The sequence below is a fragment of the Fukomys damarensis genome, unplaced genomic scaffold (genome assembly GCF_012274545.1).
Source record: "Fukomys damarensis isolate Sample0158 unplaced genomic scaffold, DMR_v1.0_HiC HiC_scaffold_37, whole genome shotgun sequence".
NCBI lineage: Eukaryota > Metazoa > Chordata > Mammalia > Rodentia > Bathyergidae > Fukomys > Fukomys damarensis.
This window is the reverse complement of record NW_022900949.1, coordinates 40,574,831-40,590,058: the sequence shown is the minus strand read 5'-3', so window position 1 is coordinate 40,590,058 and position 15,228 is coordinate 40,574,831. Positions and strand designations below refer to the sequence as shown.

General features: G+C 52.1%; 3 protein-coding genes across 5 annotated transcripts in view; 1 reads left to right on the top strand and 2 right to left on the bottom strand.

Moving 5' to 3' along the window:
• Positions 1-5,376: 5,376 nt before the first annotated feature.
• Positions 5,377-8,236, top strand: Shisa5 (shisa family member 5). The gene is made up of 4 exons (XM_033759570.1): positions 5,377-5,468; positions 6,519-6,634; positions 6,811-7,023; positions 7,165-8,236. Exons 1-4 carry the CDS (start codon positions 5,464-5,466, stop codon positions 7,230-7,232), a joined length of 402 nt encoding a protein of 133 aa, XP_033615461.1. The 5' UTR covers positions 5,377-5,463; the 3' UTR covers positions 7,233-8,236.
• A 350-nt stretch (positions 8,237-8,586) lies between these two features.
• Trex1 (three prime repair exonuclease 1) lies at positions 8,587-10,334 on the bottom strand. 2 transcript variants are annotated; one of them, XM_010615645.2, is made up of 2 exons: positions 9,904-10,334; positions 8,587-9,532 (listed from the first exon to the last, which is right to left on the bottom strand). In XM_010615645.2, exons 1-2 carry the CDS (start codon positions 10,057-10,059, stop codon positions 8,624-8,626), a joined length of 1,065 nt encoding a protein of 354 aa, XP_010613947.1. In that variant the 5' UTR covers positions 10,060-10,334; the 3' UTR covers positions 8,587-8,623. The 2 variants fall into 2 exon arrangements, with proteins under 2 accessions (XP_010613947.1, XP_010613946.1); XM_010615644.2 differs by having other exon boundaries at positions 8,587-9,592; positions 9,904-10,329.
• A 265-nt stretch (positions 10,335-10,599) lies between these two features.
• The window catches only part of Atrip (ATR interacting protein), a 15,901-nt gene continuing 11,272 nt past the window's right edge, over positions 10,600-15,228 (bottom strand). The window contains exons 7-13 of one of the 2 annotated variants that reach the window (XM_010615647.2): positions 14,665-14,794; positions 13,810-14,499; positions 12,513-12,649; positions 12,258-12,349; positions 11,553-11,633; positions 11,186-11,438; positions 10,600-10,826 (exon numbers count right to left, since the gene is read on the bottom strand). In XM_010615647.2, the coding sequence (XP_010613949.1) occupies positions 10,759-10,826; positions 11,186-11,438; positions 11,553-11,633; positions 12,258-12,349; positions 12,513-12,649; positions 13,810-14,499; positions 14,665-14,794 (1,451 nt within the window). In that variant the 3' untranslated portion in view covers positions 10,600-10,758. The remainder of the gene's footprint in view (positions 10,827-11,185; positions 11,439-11,552; positions 11,634-12,257; positions 12,350-12,512; positions 12,650-13,809; positions 14,500-14,664; positions 14,795-15,228) is intronic. The other variant, XM_010615646.3, reaches the window with a different exon arrangement.

Here is a 15,228-nt window from a genome sequence, read left to right as displayed (position 1 = left end):
TAACAGCGCATGCCTGTAATCCCAGCACTCGGGAGGCTGAGGCAGGAGGATCACTGTGAGTTCGAGACCAGCCTGGGCTACATAGTGAGTTCCAGGTCAGTGTCAACTACATAGTGAGACCCTGTCTCAAAAAAAAAAGAAAAGCAAGTATGGTGAGACCCAAGGTAGGATTTACCTGAAGGCAAAATTCCTGACCAGCTAGGAATCTTGTGGAATGAGATAAATTATGTACTTCTGTTGCATCTGGGGGACGAGCACCAAAGTAGCCCACTGGGGTTGGAATTTAGCCCCAGTGATAAATTAGAGGGACAAAGTTTAAGGAAAGGATGACACTTTATTTGTAAAGAGGAAAAAGAAGGAGAAAGGGGAAGATGCATAGTTACCTTGATAAGAAAGAATCAGGGTAGGGATCTCTGGAAAGATGGAGGACCTCGGGCCCTTTGTTCCCAGCTGTTTTTATGGGGGTTAGTGACCCCCCCCCACATCTGGAACTTGCCATAACTGGATTGGCTTCTGGGCACCTCTGCCTAACATCATTTCTTCTGGAGGTCTGTGGACAGCTTCTTTCTGTCTGTTTTCTTGCCCTTGACCTACCTTTTAAGGCCTTTTCATTGGCAAGCTGGTACCTTATTCGTGGTTAGCTTAGAGTAGGTAAGGGGGCCTGTGGATATCAGTGAATATAAATTCAACTTTACTTTCTTTTTTGGTGCCGGGGATTGAACTCAGGACCTTGTGTTTTCAAGGCAGGCGGCGGAACCACTGAGCTAAATCGCCGGCCCTATCTGTTCTACTTTATGATGACCCTAGAGTGAATAACATAGTGACTGGAGTGAATACACATGCGTGTATGTATATGTTAGTGCACAGGTGTAAGTACACACTGCCTTGAAGTTAGTCCTCTACCCTTGCTTTGCCTGTATTTTATTGAAAGTGGGGGTGGCTTATCATTTGGGCACTTGGCTTTCTCTTCGTCTTCCTGACAGCTCTTTCTCTGATCTCTTGGTGCAAGCCCCAAGGGCATTTGGTGCCTTTCTTTATCTCTCCCCTCCCCTCTCCTTTCCTTCCTTTCTTTTCTTCCCCTGTCTTTGACTTGCTTCCCAGAGGAATCTCTCTAAGTTTGTTTTTAACTCCTACTCAGGATTAGCTAGAAGACTTAAGGAGGCCCCTATTTTACTTTTTGTCTGCAGACCCTGTCCCTACACTTCCAACATAGCATGGTGGGAGAGGCATAGGATAGATTCCCCATTCCCAGAGGGAGACAATGATAGGAAATTACTGGTCCCCACCAAAGCTCCAGACCTAGCGAATTAGACTTTAATGTTAAGAATAACCCTTGTCTGGCTCCTTTGCCTTCCTGAGCAGCGGTGGGGCTGGGGACTGGGGGCTGCATCCACAGCTCTGCGGGGGGTTGGGGGGGTCGTTCCAGCCTGCAGAACCATGGTGAGGGCAGCACTGCCCCCTGGCAGCCCTCCCAACCTGCTTGGGCCATGCCTGCAGAGGGCAGTTTCCATGGTGTGAGTTGTGTTGGGGGCCCTTCCTTTGTCCTGGAGGAGAATAGTACAGGAAGAGGACAGAGGGCTCTTGGGAGCCAGGGTCATTCATGGCTGAATGAATGGCTAATGGTCAGGTCCTGTGGGATCTAAGAAGTCTGACAGCGTTCCTTCATTTCCTTCCTCTGTCCTCATAGGTCCAAGCTTGGCAGTGTTTTTTTTGCCAGGGTGACTGATTAGGTTTAAAGTCATTCTAATGATTTTTGGACTACATGCTTGTGATTCTCTGCCAAAAAAAAAAAAAAAAAGTAAACATCTTATTGTTTTAATAATCAATTTCTGGTAACTTCAATATGTAAAGCCCCTGTGGATATTTTTATTGTCAGTTATTACTGTTCTTTTCTATTCATGTTGTCGCATCCTTTATTGTTCCTGGAAAGTTTTTTTTGTTTTGTTTTTTTTCTTTCCTTGGTACGGGGGATTAAACTTGGGTCCTTGCGCTTGCAAGTCAGGCCACCGAACCGCTGAGCTAGATCCTCGGCCCTGGAAAGTTTTGATTGTGTGCCTAACTTTGTATTTTCCAAATCACCTGTGGAACTCTGAAGCTCTCCTGGGAGGATTTATGTTGCTTCTTCATCCTGCCCTAATTGCAGAGACTAGGATGATGAGAAGCTAGGTCTGCTCAGTTTTTCCTTTCTTCCCAAGGTGTACAGCTTTTTAGGTGCCTGCACACATGAATAGTGAGGGGTCCAATCCCTGTCATCTCAGCCTCCTGAAGCTTCCAGAAGCTGTGTATCCTCCCTGCTGCCCTTCTGAAATTGGCTGATGCGCCTTGGAGAAGGAGAGTGGGTGCCAGGCTGATCTCTTGATCTTTGTTCCTAGCCTCACTGACTCAGCCGTGGAGCCTAGACTTTCCTCCTGTGTCAGTTCCTTCCACAGCCTTCACAGTTTTGTTTTTTTTTTTTTTCCTGATATCAGGAATTGAACTCAGGTCCTGCTCTTGCCAGGGTGGCTTGGTGCCACTGAGCTAAATCCCCAGCCCTGCACTGACTTTTTCATTTTTATTTTTTGTTTTTTTGAGACAGGGTCTTGCTATGTAGGCTAGGCTGTCTTTGAACTTGTTGTATAGCCTGCTGAATTTTCTGTAATGCTCGGTTTTCACTGCTTTATTTTATTTTTTTATTTATTTGACCAGGCTGGCCTGAACTTTTGATCTTCCTGCCTCAATCTCCCCTGTGGCTAAATTATAGGCATATGCTACCAGGCCCAGCTCAGCTTCACAGTAATTTTTTTTTTCTCCAGTACTGAGGATTGAACCCAGGACTTTCTCGCAGAGCTACTTCCTCAGCCCTTATTTTGAGATGGTCTTGCTAAATCGCTAAATTCTCTAGGCTGGGCTTGAACTTGGTCATCCTCCTGCCTCAGCCTCCAAAACTGCTGGTATTACAGATGTGTGCCGCCATGCCTGGCTTCATCCTGATTTTTGACCTGTATCATCAGTTTGATGTGTTTGCTAATTTCCTTTATGATTGCATTTTTAATACACTATAACTCAATTAAAATTTTTTTGTCATTTTGTACATTCAGTTAATTTCTCAAACTGGGTATTGTGGCTGGTGGTGCATGCCTGTAATCCTAGCACTTGGGAGGCTGAGATAGGAATTCGAGGCCAGCTTGGGCTACATAGTGAGTTCAAGGCTAGCCTGCACTACAGCGTGAACCCGTCTCAAACCACCTCCCCAAAAATCTCAAGGGATGGGGTTTTGTTTTTTTCCTGCTGTTGCTTTTGCTTTTGTTATTAGTGTTGTAACAATGTAGTCTTCTGCAGTTGTGTTTCTAACCCCATCCTGTTGTGGTCAGAGATACTTGGTGTATCCACTGTGTGAAAGGAGGCTTGTTCTGTGCCCCATCTGCCCCTGGTGTCCCTGAGACGCTCCTGTGGTGTTGCCGTCAGAGACCCTTGTATGTGTGATGTTCTATGATGTTCGTCCTTTGAGGCCGTGGCTGCATAGTGTGCAGTCGCTGTGGTATGTGTTGTGTGCGTGCCGTCCGTAGTGTGTTCACACCTGTGTGCAGGTGGGGTTTTGACACGTTTACTCATGAGCTTTCCTCTTTCCAGTGTACCTACCTCTACAGAGCCTTGGGAGCAGCTGGGCTCGGCGCTGAGGTTTCGATCCAGCTTTGACGACGACCCCATGTCAGGGTAAATAAAACCTATGGGCTGTGTGTGTCTTCCTTAGATGGGCTCAGGTGAGGCCTGTGGGGGTACTGATCCCCAGTACCAAAAAAAAAAAACAACAGAAAAACAAAACCTAGATTGAGTGTCCCGGGACCCACCTGAGTCCATATTGCCAGAGGTGAAGGGGTTGGGCAACAGGTGACTGAAGGGCAGAGTGACAGGGGATGGAGGGCAGGCAGGTGGACTGCAGTGTGCCGGGAAGGTGATGGGAGGCTGCGCAAGATGGCAGCAAGGTGGCCCTTACATGGTGATGAGGTCATGGTGACTGTGGTGACAGTGCTAGGCACTGGTGGCAGCAAGGTGACAGTGGTGAGCATGGGACAGTGGAGCCACCACAGTTATACCTCAGGGTTTGTGGATCACAGTGCGTGTGTGAAGACACGTATCTCAGGGCTCCAGGGAGCAGCCCTGTCCCTTAACTCTAGTCTGTTAGGCTAGGTTTTGTCCTTCCTATTGGCACCGTGACAGCTGTGGTGGCCCATGTTTGTGTGGGCAGAGGGGATGTGTAGCCACGCGTGCATCGTTTTCCTGGCTGGATCCGTTCCACAGCTGCTGGTGTCCTCCCTGTGTGGCTGAAAGCCACTCTTAGACGAAGCTCACATGGGTCCCTTTGGGGTCTCGGCCTGCCCTGTCCTGCCCTGTGGCCTCCCTGGCTGCAGTGGAATCTGGGAAGTGCTCCTGTGAGTGTAGCTGCCCCTACCTGCACACCCCAGCATGCCGGACCCAGCAGGATGGAGACTGAGTTCTACATCAGAGGGCCCAGGAGTCAGGGCTTCCAGGGCCCCCAAGAGAGATTCTGAGGCCCAGCTGGGACAGGCCCTGAGGTGGACATAGCCTAGTGCATTCAAAAGCTGAAAGCGGAGTGATGTAGCTGGGCCAGAGGGAAGCTGAGAGTCCAGGACCGTCCCAGGCTTTGTGAATCTAGCAAGAAGTTTTATTTCCGTTGTTAATTAAAGATTGAAATTTGCTTTGTTTCACTCTCTAGTTAAACCCCAGATATTCTTCTTTAATTGGCACCTGTAGTATACAGAATAACAGTTCAGTGTATAATTATAAAGCAGACTCTTATGTGGTCCCCAGAGCTAGAGGAGGAGCCTTTGTAGGCAGGCATTTGAGCAGGGGGTGACATGATCAGACTTGGCAGGGTGGTGCTGCAGGAAGCAGCTGCATCCTGGGGAGGCCAGGTAGTGCCTTGGGGAGCTTGCTGGTGGGAGAAGAGGAAGACTGGGGACAGGCTAGACATGACTTCTGTGTCAGCTGGAGCCTAGGGCCACTCATGGATGTAGGTGGATGAAGGTGCTTGTCTCGGAGGGTACAGCGGGCAGGCAGATGGGGCTAGGGCTTGGGGAACTGGAGGTGAGCCAGTGTGTGGCTCGGACACATTGAAGAGACTCCAGGGAGCTGCTCTGGGCAGCAGAGGTGCAGTCAGAGGCCAGGCAAGCCAGGAGGCAGCCAGTGCCCGGCTCCTTTCTTCCCGTCCTGGCTCTCTTCCAGCTGCTGCCTCTGCTGATCCTCTGGGCTTGGGCCTGGGCCAGTCTGTGTCTTTAAGAGGGTGGTTACAGGCCTGGGTGCGCCTCCTTCCTGTTGATGACGTCAGGGAGGGGAAGGAGGACTGAGGAGATTCGCTTTTTTTTTTTTTTTTCCCAGAAATGGGAGGAGATTGAGACTGAGTGGCCGGATGAAAAGGGAAAGTCCAGGCCCACAGGAGGCCCCTGGGTGAAGGCAGAGGCTAACATGGGGTGAGCTTGGATGTCATTCTGTAGAGGGAGACTGACAGAGACACAGGGCTTGTTCCAGAGCTGATGTTGGCCTTGTGAATGTGTGTATGCTCCTCTCTTTGGGCAGACACCTATGACTGTCATGGGGGCTTGTCCTTGGCCACCTGGTGGTGATGACTCCTTTCTGGGTGCTTGTGTGGGTACTTTTGAGCCTCAAGTATGAAGGCCTGTTCCCAGTCTGTCCCTTAGTTGAGGGCTGGGCCCTGCTGAAGTCCTGCTGCCCCTCTGAGCAGGTTGCTGGAAGTCCCTGGGTGGGACCCACACCCTTTCTGGCCTCTGGTGCCCATGCCTTGTAGCTGATAGAGCTCCTTCAGTTACCAAGCATTTGTCTTTTATTAGAATATAGCGGGGCTCCTGGCAACAGGGCAGGATAGGAATGTCTGCCTTTGGAAGTCCTTTGTGATGAACTTCCTGCCTGGAGCCTGCTTTTGACAAGATCAAGCCCACTGTTCCACAGAGGTTTACATTTCCAGAAAGCATTCCCTCTGTCTAGCCCACAGTATCCTGCCATCTGCCCTTAACTTTGTGACCTGGAAGTAGACGTACTGGTTGGTGGGGGTTGAGTAGGGGACTGGGTGGGAAGACAGCACCTCAAGCCTCTTCCTGCTCTTCTATCCTTTTTCATTCTCATGGTTCCTCAGTCTGTCTTCCAGATCTCTGCCTGACACTGGACTGGGCTTCTGGACTGGGCTGGGCTCTCACTGCCGTGTTTTCACTCAGATTCCGCACGGCCTGGCTTGTGACATATGCGTGACATTTGTGTGATGTGAGGCTGGTGGGGTGGGCCAGGTGTCTGGGTTGTAGTATAATCCCATCCATGCATAGGAGCTTTACACAGACTCCCAGATGACCTGTTTGACAGGTGAGGAAACTGAGGTCAAAACAGGTTCAAGTTATACAACCAGGATGTGTCTTTGTTGCCCAGAATCCCTTTGGGCAAATGAGTTGCCCCCTGGGACTGGGTTCGGAGTGGACTTGGGGAGGGCCAGGTCATGACCAGCTCTTTGGCAGGTTTGGAGCAACTGTAGCCATTGGCTTGACCATCTTTGTGCTGTCTGTTGTGACCATCATCATCTGCTTCACCTGCTCCTGCTGCTGTTTGTACAAGATGTGCCGCCGGCCTCGACGTAAGCAGTCCCCCACCCCCACCCACCCCATTATTTCCCTTGTGTGCAGGTACAGATCCCTAGGTGGGCAAGAGGAGCTGACCAGGCCCCTGCTTGGGCTAAGCCAGAGGGATAGAGGGCAGACCTGGCCTCACACCTGGGAATCTGGCTCACCTTGACTGGGATTCTTTTTGCAGCCATTGTGACCACCACCACGGCTACCACTGTGGTGCATGCCCCTTACCCTCAGCCTCCAAGCGCACCCCCTAGCTACCCTGGACCGACGTACCAGGGCTACCACCCCATGCCCCCCCAGCCGGGGATGCCAGCAGCACCTTACCCGATGCAGTACCCACCACCCTACCCAGCCCAGCCCATGGGGCCTCCAGCCTACCATGAGACCTTGACTGGTGAGTGACTCTGTGTGGACTCTGTGACCCTGCCTGGCCCCCCACTTCCCTCCTCTGCCCCACAGGTATCCATCCATGCTGGATACCAGTCTCTGTTGGAGCCTACCATGCCCACAGCTAACCAGTGTTCTCTACTTTCAGGAGGTGCAGCTGCCAGTCAGCCTCCATACAACCCAGCCTATGTGGACCCCCCGAAGGCAGTCCCTTGAGTGTACCCCATCTCTCTGGGTGCCACTGAATCGTGTGCGTGCGTGTGTGTGTGTGTGTGTGTGGTATATAGGCACAGTTTTTACTACCCTATGTACATTGTATGTGACGTGTGGCTTCCTCTGATGTCAACCGGGTGAGCTAGGACCAAACTTTGTTTTCTTCACTTGGAATTATACGTCCTGAAATCTCAAGCAAATTTGAAGAATGGAGTGGGCAGTCTTTCCCAGCTCACCCCAGAGTGACTAGGTGCCACCTGTCACACTAGGTTAGCATAGCTTTTTTGGGCATCATTCAAATGCCTGGTTGTGGGAATGGCCAGCCAGTGCCAGTGATGGGCTCTCCCCAAGGCCCAGTCCTCTGGGCAGATGTTTGGTTGTCCCCTGTGCCATGCTCACTGGAGGTTGGTCAGCTCCTAAGCTGGGAACACTCAGGCAGACCCTGCCCACCTGACAGCTCCCTGTCCCAGCTGTCCCTGCAGCCTCCCTGGGACTGCCTGGGCAGCCAGTGCACTCGAGTCTAGTGGCCCATGGAGAAGCTTTCCTGCCCTTGCTGAACTGGCTCCTGCCACAGGTGGGCAGTGGGGTCTCTGTCCACCAACACACTCAGGTCTCCCTGCAGTGTTTTTGTGTTACTTTTAGCCAAACATTTTACTTGTCTGTTTAAAAATGTGATAGCTGATGTTAGGCTTTGAAATGTGTGGAGAATAGTTCTACAGAAGAGGGGACGACCTGACCTCTGGTAGTCCCTGCTTGCCCTGACAGCAGCTTCATAGAATATCCAACTCCAGTACCCAGGTCACAGTTTGTCCCGGCAGCAGGGACACAAGGGCCAAGGGGCTCTCTGGACGAAAGGGGGATGGTAGGCGTGGGTGGCATCTCTGGCCCCAACTTGAATACCTCGGAGTTCCCCGTCACTATTAATGTCTTACCAGCTGTCTTAGCTTTGTATCTGTTGTGTTTCTGAGAGCCTGAGCTCTATTTGTTTATAATAAATGAAAACATTTGGAGTTGCTGCCCCCTTTCTTCACAGCCTTGGCTGCTGGAATTGGTTCTTGGGCAGAATATTGTTTCCACCTGCCTTTTTTATTTGTTTGAGGCAGTGTCTTGATTTGTAGCCCAGGCTGGCCTTGAACTCACAGTGATCCTCCTGCCTCAGCCTCCTGAGTGCTGGGATCAGAGGTGTGCGCCACCATGCCTGGTCCTGCACACCATTTGGATTTCTGTGTTTCGCCTACTTTTACTGAGGCTTGGAGTTTTTGGTAGAATAGCAAGGGAAAAGGAATATGCCTGCCCCCCACCCCCTGGTTCCAGGCCGCAAAGTATCAAAGAGTATGGGGTAGTTGCCATTCAGGGCTAAGGAGACCTTTATTTGTCAAATTTTCTTTCTCAGTCTATTTCCCAGGTGTGGCCAGGGATAGTCCATACAGTGTGGCTATTGCTAAGGTCAGGAAAGCCAGCAGCCCCAGGGGGGCCAGCAGCCCTTCCCGTGATGGGGTCCCAGGGACCTTTGTTGGAGGAGAAGCCTTAGGTCTTCCATTCCTTTTGAGGTTGGGACTACTGTTTCTAGCTGTGGCCACAGTCGCCTTGGCTGGGATAACAGATGGCCTTGGGTTGGTTCCAGGGGAGGCTGTGACCCCATACATGGGTTTGATGGTGCTAAAGGGCCTGGCATGAGCATCTACCCACTGCAGCAGGGCCTGTGGTCTCCACTGGCAGATGCTGAGCAGGGAAAGGACATCCCCCTCAGCTGTGTGCGAGTCCACTGGGGCCTGCCCATATAGGCGGGTATAGATACTGCCCAGGCTGTAGCTCCTCCTTGAGCCACACTCTGAGGTACTGCTGTCTTGCTCCAGGGCCTTCAGGGCAGCAATGCTGTCCACACAGAAGGCACCATCCAGAGCACCTCCAAGTCCCAGCATAGTCAGCTCTGCCTGGAGCAAGGGGAAATCGTAACGATCACCGTTGTGGGCTATGAGGCACCAGGGCCGTGGCTGGCGCTGGAGGAAGGCTAGGAGCAGGTTGGCCAGGTTGTTGTCAAAATGCTGCCGCCCGTGTGCTGTGAGTTCAGCTGTGCTCAGACCTGTGATCTTGCTGGCTGCAGGGTTACAGGCCTTCCCTGGAGCCACGCACAAGGAGAGCTTGTCTACCACACGGGGTGGTAGGGGCACTGCAGGTGGTCGCCCTTGGGGTGTGGAGCTGCTCTCCAGGGCACATCTGTGGATGGCTAGTAGACACAGCTCTGTGATCTTGGGCTGGGAGAAGGGCAGGCCGGTGGCTTCCAGGTCCAAGAAGATGAGGGTCTGCATGGGAGCACGAGGCAGGGCCTGTGAGCCCATGTCTGGGTAGGAACCTGCCAGAGCCTGGGGAGGAGCATGGATTAGGGGTGGTTCATGTGGGAAGAATTACGGTGGGCAGAAATGCGGGGGAGCAAGGGTAGCACCAGGGGAGTGGGCAGAAGCACCTCTTAGGCACTGTCTAGCTCTAAGGCCCATTTTCAAGGCAGGAAGCTGGAGCCAGTGGGTGGTTTCCTCAGTGGGCCAAACTTTGCTGTCCATGTGGGGAAGGTTCTCTTCCTCACATAGGTCTGGCTTTTCTAGTGCCCACCTGGTCCACAGTGGGGGAAACCCACAGCCTTCCTCCCCCTGCCCCACCCTCACTGGTTTGTACTTACGGGGCAGACGGGCGTGCAGGCAGGCAGGCAGGCAGGCAAGCAAGTGCTTGTGTGCACTCTGCTCCTCCCGCTGCTGGCAGCAGTGCCGGAAGTGAAACTTGGCCTGGGCCCGCCCACTGACTGGCCTCGTGAGCAAGGCCTGCCCCGCTTGCTCATCAGTTGGCTCTTGGCTCGCTATGTCCCTCTGGGCCAACACCTCTTCCTCCCAGGAACCCCGAGGCATCCGTGAGAGCCCCAGGGGAAAACTAGTGCCTGAGTTGTCCTGGAGTTGCTCCAGGTCTCAAGCATTTCTAGGAGTCCAGCTGTACTTCTGCAGCTAGTCCTTGGTCTGCTTTCCAGGCCTTCCTGGTTTAAGTGTGGGCTGAGGGCTGCCTCTCCCTACCACACAATGGTTTATTCCATGGCCCTAGCCCAAAGCCCTGACTCAAGATAATTCCACAGGCAGGGCTGGGCTTCCTTGAAAGCAGATTAATTACCATGGGGACCAGCCAGGGAGAAGAGGGGTTTAGGGAGGGTACAGCCTCCCTGGGTCCACCTCCAGGTCCACCCCTCCCAAGCCAAACAGATGAGACCTGGAAACAAAGCTGGCATTTCCAGCAGGCATGGCTAGTCATTGCTTTTATTTATTTGTTTATTTTTTGAGGCAAGGGCTTGCTTTGTAGTTTACGCTGGACTTGAATTCACTATATAGCCTGGCTGATGTTTGGGCCAGCTCATGGTAATCCTCCTGCCTCATTCTCCCAAGTTCTGGGATTACTGGCATGTACCACAATGCTTGGTCCCTAATTTTAATCAGTGCGTGAGGTGAGAAAAGCAAAGGTGCTGGTGCCACCATATGGCTGGGTGTGAAGGACCTCAGCCACAGTCCATCTCAGCGTCCTCCACATCAGTCTCCATGCCACAGAGGTCATCCAGGGCTGCCTCTGGCCAAAGGAAGAGGATTGTTTGACAGCTAGAAAGCACAGGGTCTGGGCAGGTCCCCCCCGTTCCCCCTAGCACCAGCAATAATCATCCAGTCCCGTGTCCTGGCCTTGCTCCCTCAGCTACTACAAGCAAAGTGGCACAAAGGCCATTCAGATCTAGGTATTTCTGGAAAAACCATGGCTCAGCCAAGCCAACACAACAGATAAATGTAAATGGCAGCCCAGTCTACCCAGAAAAGAGCGAGAAGCAGCAGTTCCCAGTAGCAGAAAAGACTGGTGGGAGGAGGTGCGGAAGCCTGCTACAGGAGAGGAGGTAGGCCTGCTCTGCAGCTTTGGGGACAACCACCTGGGGGGCTCACCTTCACAGTCCATCACATCTGGGAGCCCTCGAATCAGTGTGCTGACCCCAGGCATCACCTGGTCATACTGATGCAGGACTTCCACACAGTGCACAGTGAAGAGCTTGTCTTTCTGGGACAGGCTGTGCAGCAGCAGTACCGTGTCACGCAGGCAGCGTACGGTCCGCTTCTGCTGCTCAGTCTTTGGGGACCCCCCTGCCCTCCGCACAGTCAGCCACTGTCGGTGCAGCATCACTGTGAGAGCTCTGACCACCTGAAGAAAGGACAAAGACTGAGGCTTCCCTGTTTCCTGCACCCTCACACTGTCCAGAGGAGCAGGGTTCTGGGTGGGATGCAGGCTCCTTGCACAGGACCCTTCCCTACTCACCTCTACATTGCACTGGCAATCAGAGCCAGTGACTGGGGAGGAAGAGCTCTGCACACCCAGCTTGGACAGCAGCCACACCACCTGGAGCAGGACAGATTCTGTTCATCACAGGGCTTTCTCAGGGCTCTCCTACAGGAGCTCAAGCTGCTTCAGCAACAGCCAGAGTCAGGAGATAGCAGTAATCAGGCAACTCTGCCAAGTTCTGTGACAATCTGGGGCTCACCTATATTGAATGTATGGGAGCCTCCAAAGTTCACTTGTAGTTGCTTGATAAACTTTTTTCAGTGTCAGGGATTGAACCCAGGGCCTTCACACTGAGCTATATCCCCAGCCCCTTTACTTTTTTTTAGATGGGGTCTCATTAATTTGGTAAATTGCCCAAGCTGGGCCAAACTTGCAATCCTCCTGCTTCAACCTCCCAAGTGCTGTGATTATAGGCATGCTTCACTATACCTGATTTTGAGAAATTGTTGTAAAAAATGAATTACAACTGGATATGGTGGTGCACACCTGTAATCCTACCACTCAGGAGGCTGAGGCAGGAGGATCGCTGCGAGTTCAATGCCAGCCTGGGCTACGTGTCGAGACCTCATCTCCAAAGATATTTTTGTTTTTTTAAAAAGCTCTTTTTGTTCAAGAAAGGAGTAAGGTAAGCATGGGCTCTCAGGATGGGATGGGGTAGTGAGACTCCAGTCTCATATTTACCTCCTGTTCCAGCTGAAGCCACTGTGTCTCTGAGGCGCCCTTGTCAGGCCTTGAAGTGATGTACATGTACAGCAGGAGGAGGAGGCAGCCTTCTGAAATGGACAACCCTCACTCACTCAGGGTCCCCTTCCTGCCCAGAGCTTGGGCTCAGAGCTCCAGAACCCCTCAGGAATTTGACCCAGTTGCCCTGTCCCGCCACTCCCTTCTTCCCTCCCTTGGCAGATGCAGGCAGATGCCCACCATGCCCTCTTTTACCCGAGTGGGAACAGAGCTGCGATGCCAGGCCCTCGTGGTCCACCAGGAGAGAGAGCAGCTCAACTGTCAGCAGCACACAAGGCAGGGGTGTCTCTGGGCTGAGGAACCGTGGCAGCACTGGCAACACACAGTGGAACCTGGAAGGTGTGCCAGATACATGACAGTCCCCCAAAGGAGACTGGCTTGGAAAGACTTGGGTTTAGCTGCTGGCCTGACCACCGTCCCCTTGCTATGAAGCTGTGAACGCGTGGGTACCAACCTTCACCACAGGCTAGGTCCTTGCCTAGTGCTGCAGTGCCCAGTAAATGGGGCACTCCCTGTGCCTGGGAAGCCTGGCCTCCACACTCCAGGCTCTTCCCTTTGTCTGCTCCCAGGGAGGGGGCAGATTATAATTCTGGTGTGAGAGAAATATCCTTTGCCTACCACTGGGACTAGCCAGGGCTCTAGAAGTGACACAGGGACCTGGACATGGCTGAATCTCATGAGAAAACTCAGCATGAAGACCATCCTCTGCTTGTCCGAAGACACTGAGATCTGCTGCCAGTGGGAGGAGGGGCCTAATGAGAGGTGTGCGTGGGTGAGGGGCTCTGGAACACTCTCCCCCAGGTCCTGGGCAAGGGGATGGCTGTAACCAAGAAGCCAAGTACACTGAGTTCACTCAGTCCACATAACCTGCAGGACCATGAGGGTAAAAATGGCCATCTACACCAGCCAGCTGCATGTGCCCTTCTATACCTGGGGTGTCACAGTGATGAGTGGTGACGCATGCTAGAGGTGGGCACAGTGCTCACACACAGACTCCAACAGTCAGGCTGTGGCTGCAGACAGCCCTACATCCCTTATTCACATCTAGGCTTCAAAGGCCTCTTGGTACAGCCCTTGTCCTAGGCAGGACATACTTCACAGTGGCTAGCAGCCTTTACACGTCTTGATTATCAGCTATTCAGAGGCAAAATTAAACCAATAACCACTTCCTTGGTTTTCCCAAAACCTGGCCTCACTTCCCATCACTTTAGAACTCCCTGGATCAAGCCTTTGAGATAAAGAGTGGAGCTAATTAACTCACATGGTAGCAAGGCGAGGTGTGTTGGGGCATGCCTATAGTCCTAGCACTTGGGAGACTGAGGCAGGAGGATTACCTTGAGTTCAAGGCCAGCCTGAGCTGCATATGAAGACCTTGTCTCAAAAACAAAACAAAAAACCACACTAACAAAAACAAAGATGTGAGAAAAGTGTAAGGGCTTTAAGAGGTAAAGGAAAACTCACAGAGAAGCATGCATTCCATGCTGCTTTATACCTGGGCAAGAAATCAGAGGAAGCATTTTCAGCTAATTTCACCAAAACCTTGAGACACTGGCTCAGGACACTGGCTTGAAGGTGACCTCCTGCTGCGGAAGAGAAAGCCAACAGGTGAAGAAGCATCTTCAAAAGTGGATGCTGTCCTTGGTCTTCGGCAGCCTTCGTAGGGGCTGAGATAATATCTCCACAAGTCTGTCTGTGAACCAGGCTTCCGTTTCCTTCCCCAGAAGAAGCATCTGCCTCCACTTCAGACAGTAATAGGCAGACGACTGCTCCGCTGTGGCACACCAGGTGCTGAAGAATGCTAAGTGAAGCCACAGAGAAGCCTTCCAGGTTGCAAATCAAGTCCTCAGGGTTGGCCTCCACCCCGGAGCCCACACAGGAGGTATGTGTTGGTGAGTCCCCAGATGCTCCACTCCTCTTAGCCACTGCTAACTCCTGCAAAGCCTGGCAGTGTAGGCCAATGAAGAACTGTATGAGGGGAAGGAGGTGCACGGCTCCAGGAAGCTGGCAGAGTGGGAAGGCCCTTCTGGCTCCCTCTGCTGGGTCTCCATCACATGAGCCTTCATTCCTGGCAATCAGATTCAGTCCAGTGAATGCCAGGTTCTGTGCTTCTCTCAGGGATGAGGGGGAAAATGCCCCACTGCGAGAACCTGTGGTTCTGAGGCCTGAAATCACAGCCAAGATACTGGCAACAAACAAAATAAAACAGGTAAGGTCAAGGGCCCCAAATTGCCTAATTTTCCAGTCTCCCTGCACATCCCACAGACCTCCCAGGCTGGGCAGGGACAGAAAGGAGCTTGTTTCCTGGAACCTCCTTTCCAAATAAGCTTTCCAGGAGTCTCATGCTTACCTGCCAAGCCCCAGAGGCTGCAAGAAGTTGCCAGTAGGAGCCTCAGAACAACTGCTCAGGAGGTGGCAAAGACCTACAGTTGACCCTGAGATCAAAGGCTGCTTCAGCAGTAGGCTTATCAAAATGGAACCTATGGAAGACAAAGCAGCTACAGAAGGTTCTGACGTGGGAGAGCTTTTCTATAGCTTCAGGAGGAAAAGCTGAAGATTCTTTGAACATTAAGCTGCCCCTAAACCTGTTAAGATGCCTGTGGGTGCAGAAGACTCTGGGACATATCTGCTCTTGGCCCTTTTCATTTTTCTCCCACTGGGCCTTGCTATATTACCTAGGCTGCCCTTGAACTGCTAGCCTCAGGCAATCCTCTTGTTTTAGCTCCTGAGTAGCTGAGATAACAGGTGCATGCCACTGAGCTTAGCTTGGCCTTTCCATTTTATAGTTTTATCCTTAAGCTTTCAGCTGACTGTGGTCGCACATGCCTTTTAATACCAGCACTTGGGAGGCTGAGGCAGGAGGATTGTGAATTTGAGGCCATTCTAGGCAGCTTAGACTAGCAAGATCGTCTCA

Coding starts and splice junctions, on each gene's coding strand:
- Shisa5 (XM_033759570.1), top strand. Junction 6,635..6,810: donor GATGTGCCGCCGGCCTCGAC/GTAAGCAGTCCC, acceptor TTCTTTTTGCAG/CCATTGTGACCACCACCACG. Junction 7,024..7,164: donor CTACCATGAGACCTTGACTG/GTGAGTGACTCT, acceptor CTCTACTTTCAG/GAGGTGCAGCTGCCAGTCAG.
- Trex1 (XM_010615644.2), bottom strand. CDS start 10,059: ATGAGCAAGCGGGGCAGGCCTTGCTCACGAGGCCAGTCAGTGGGCGGG. Junction 9,593..9,903: donor CCTGCACGCCCGTCTGCCCC/GTAAGTACAAAC, acceptor GCTCCTCCCCAG/GCTCTGGCAGGTTCCTACCC.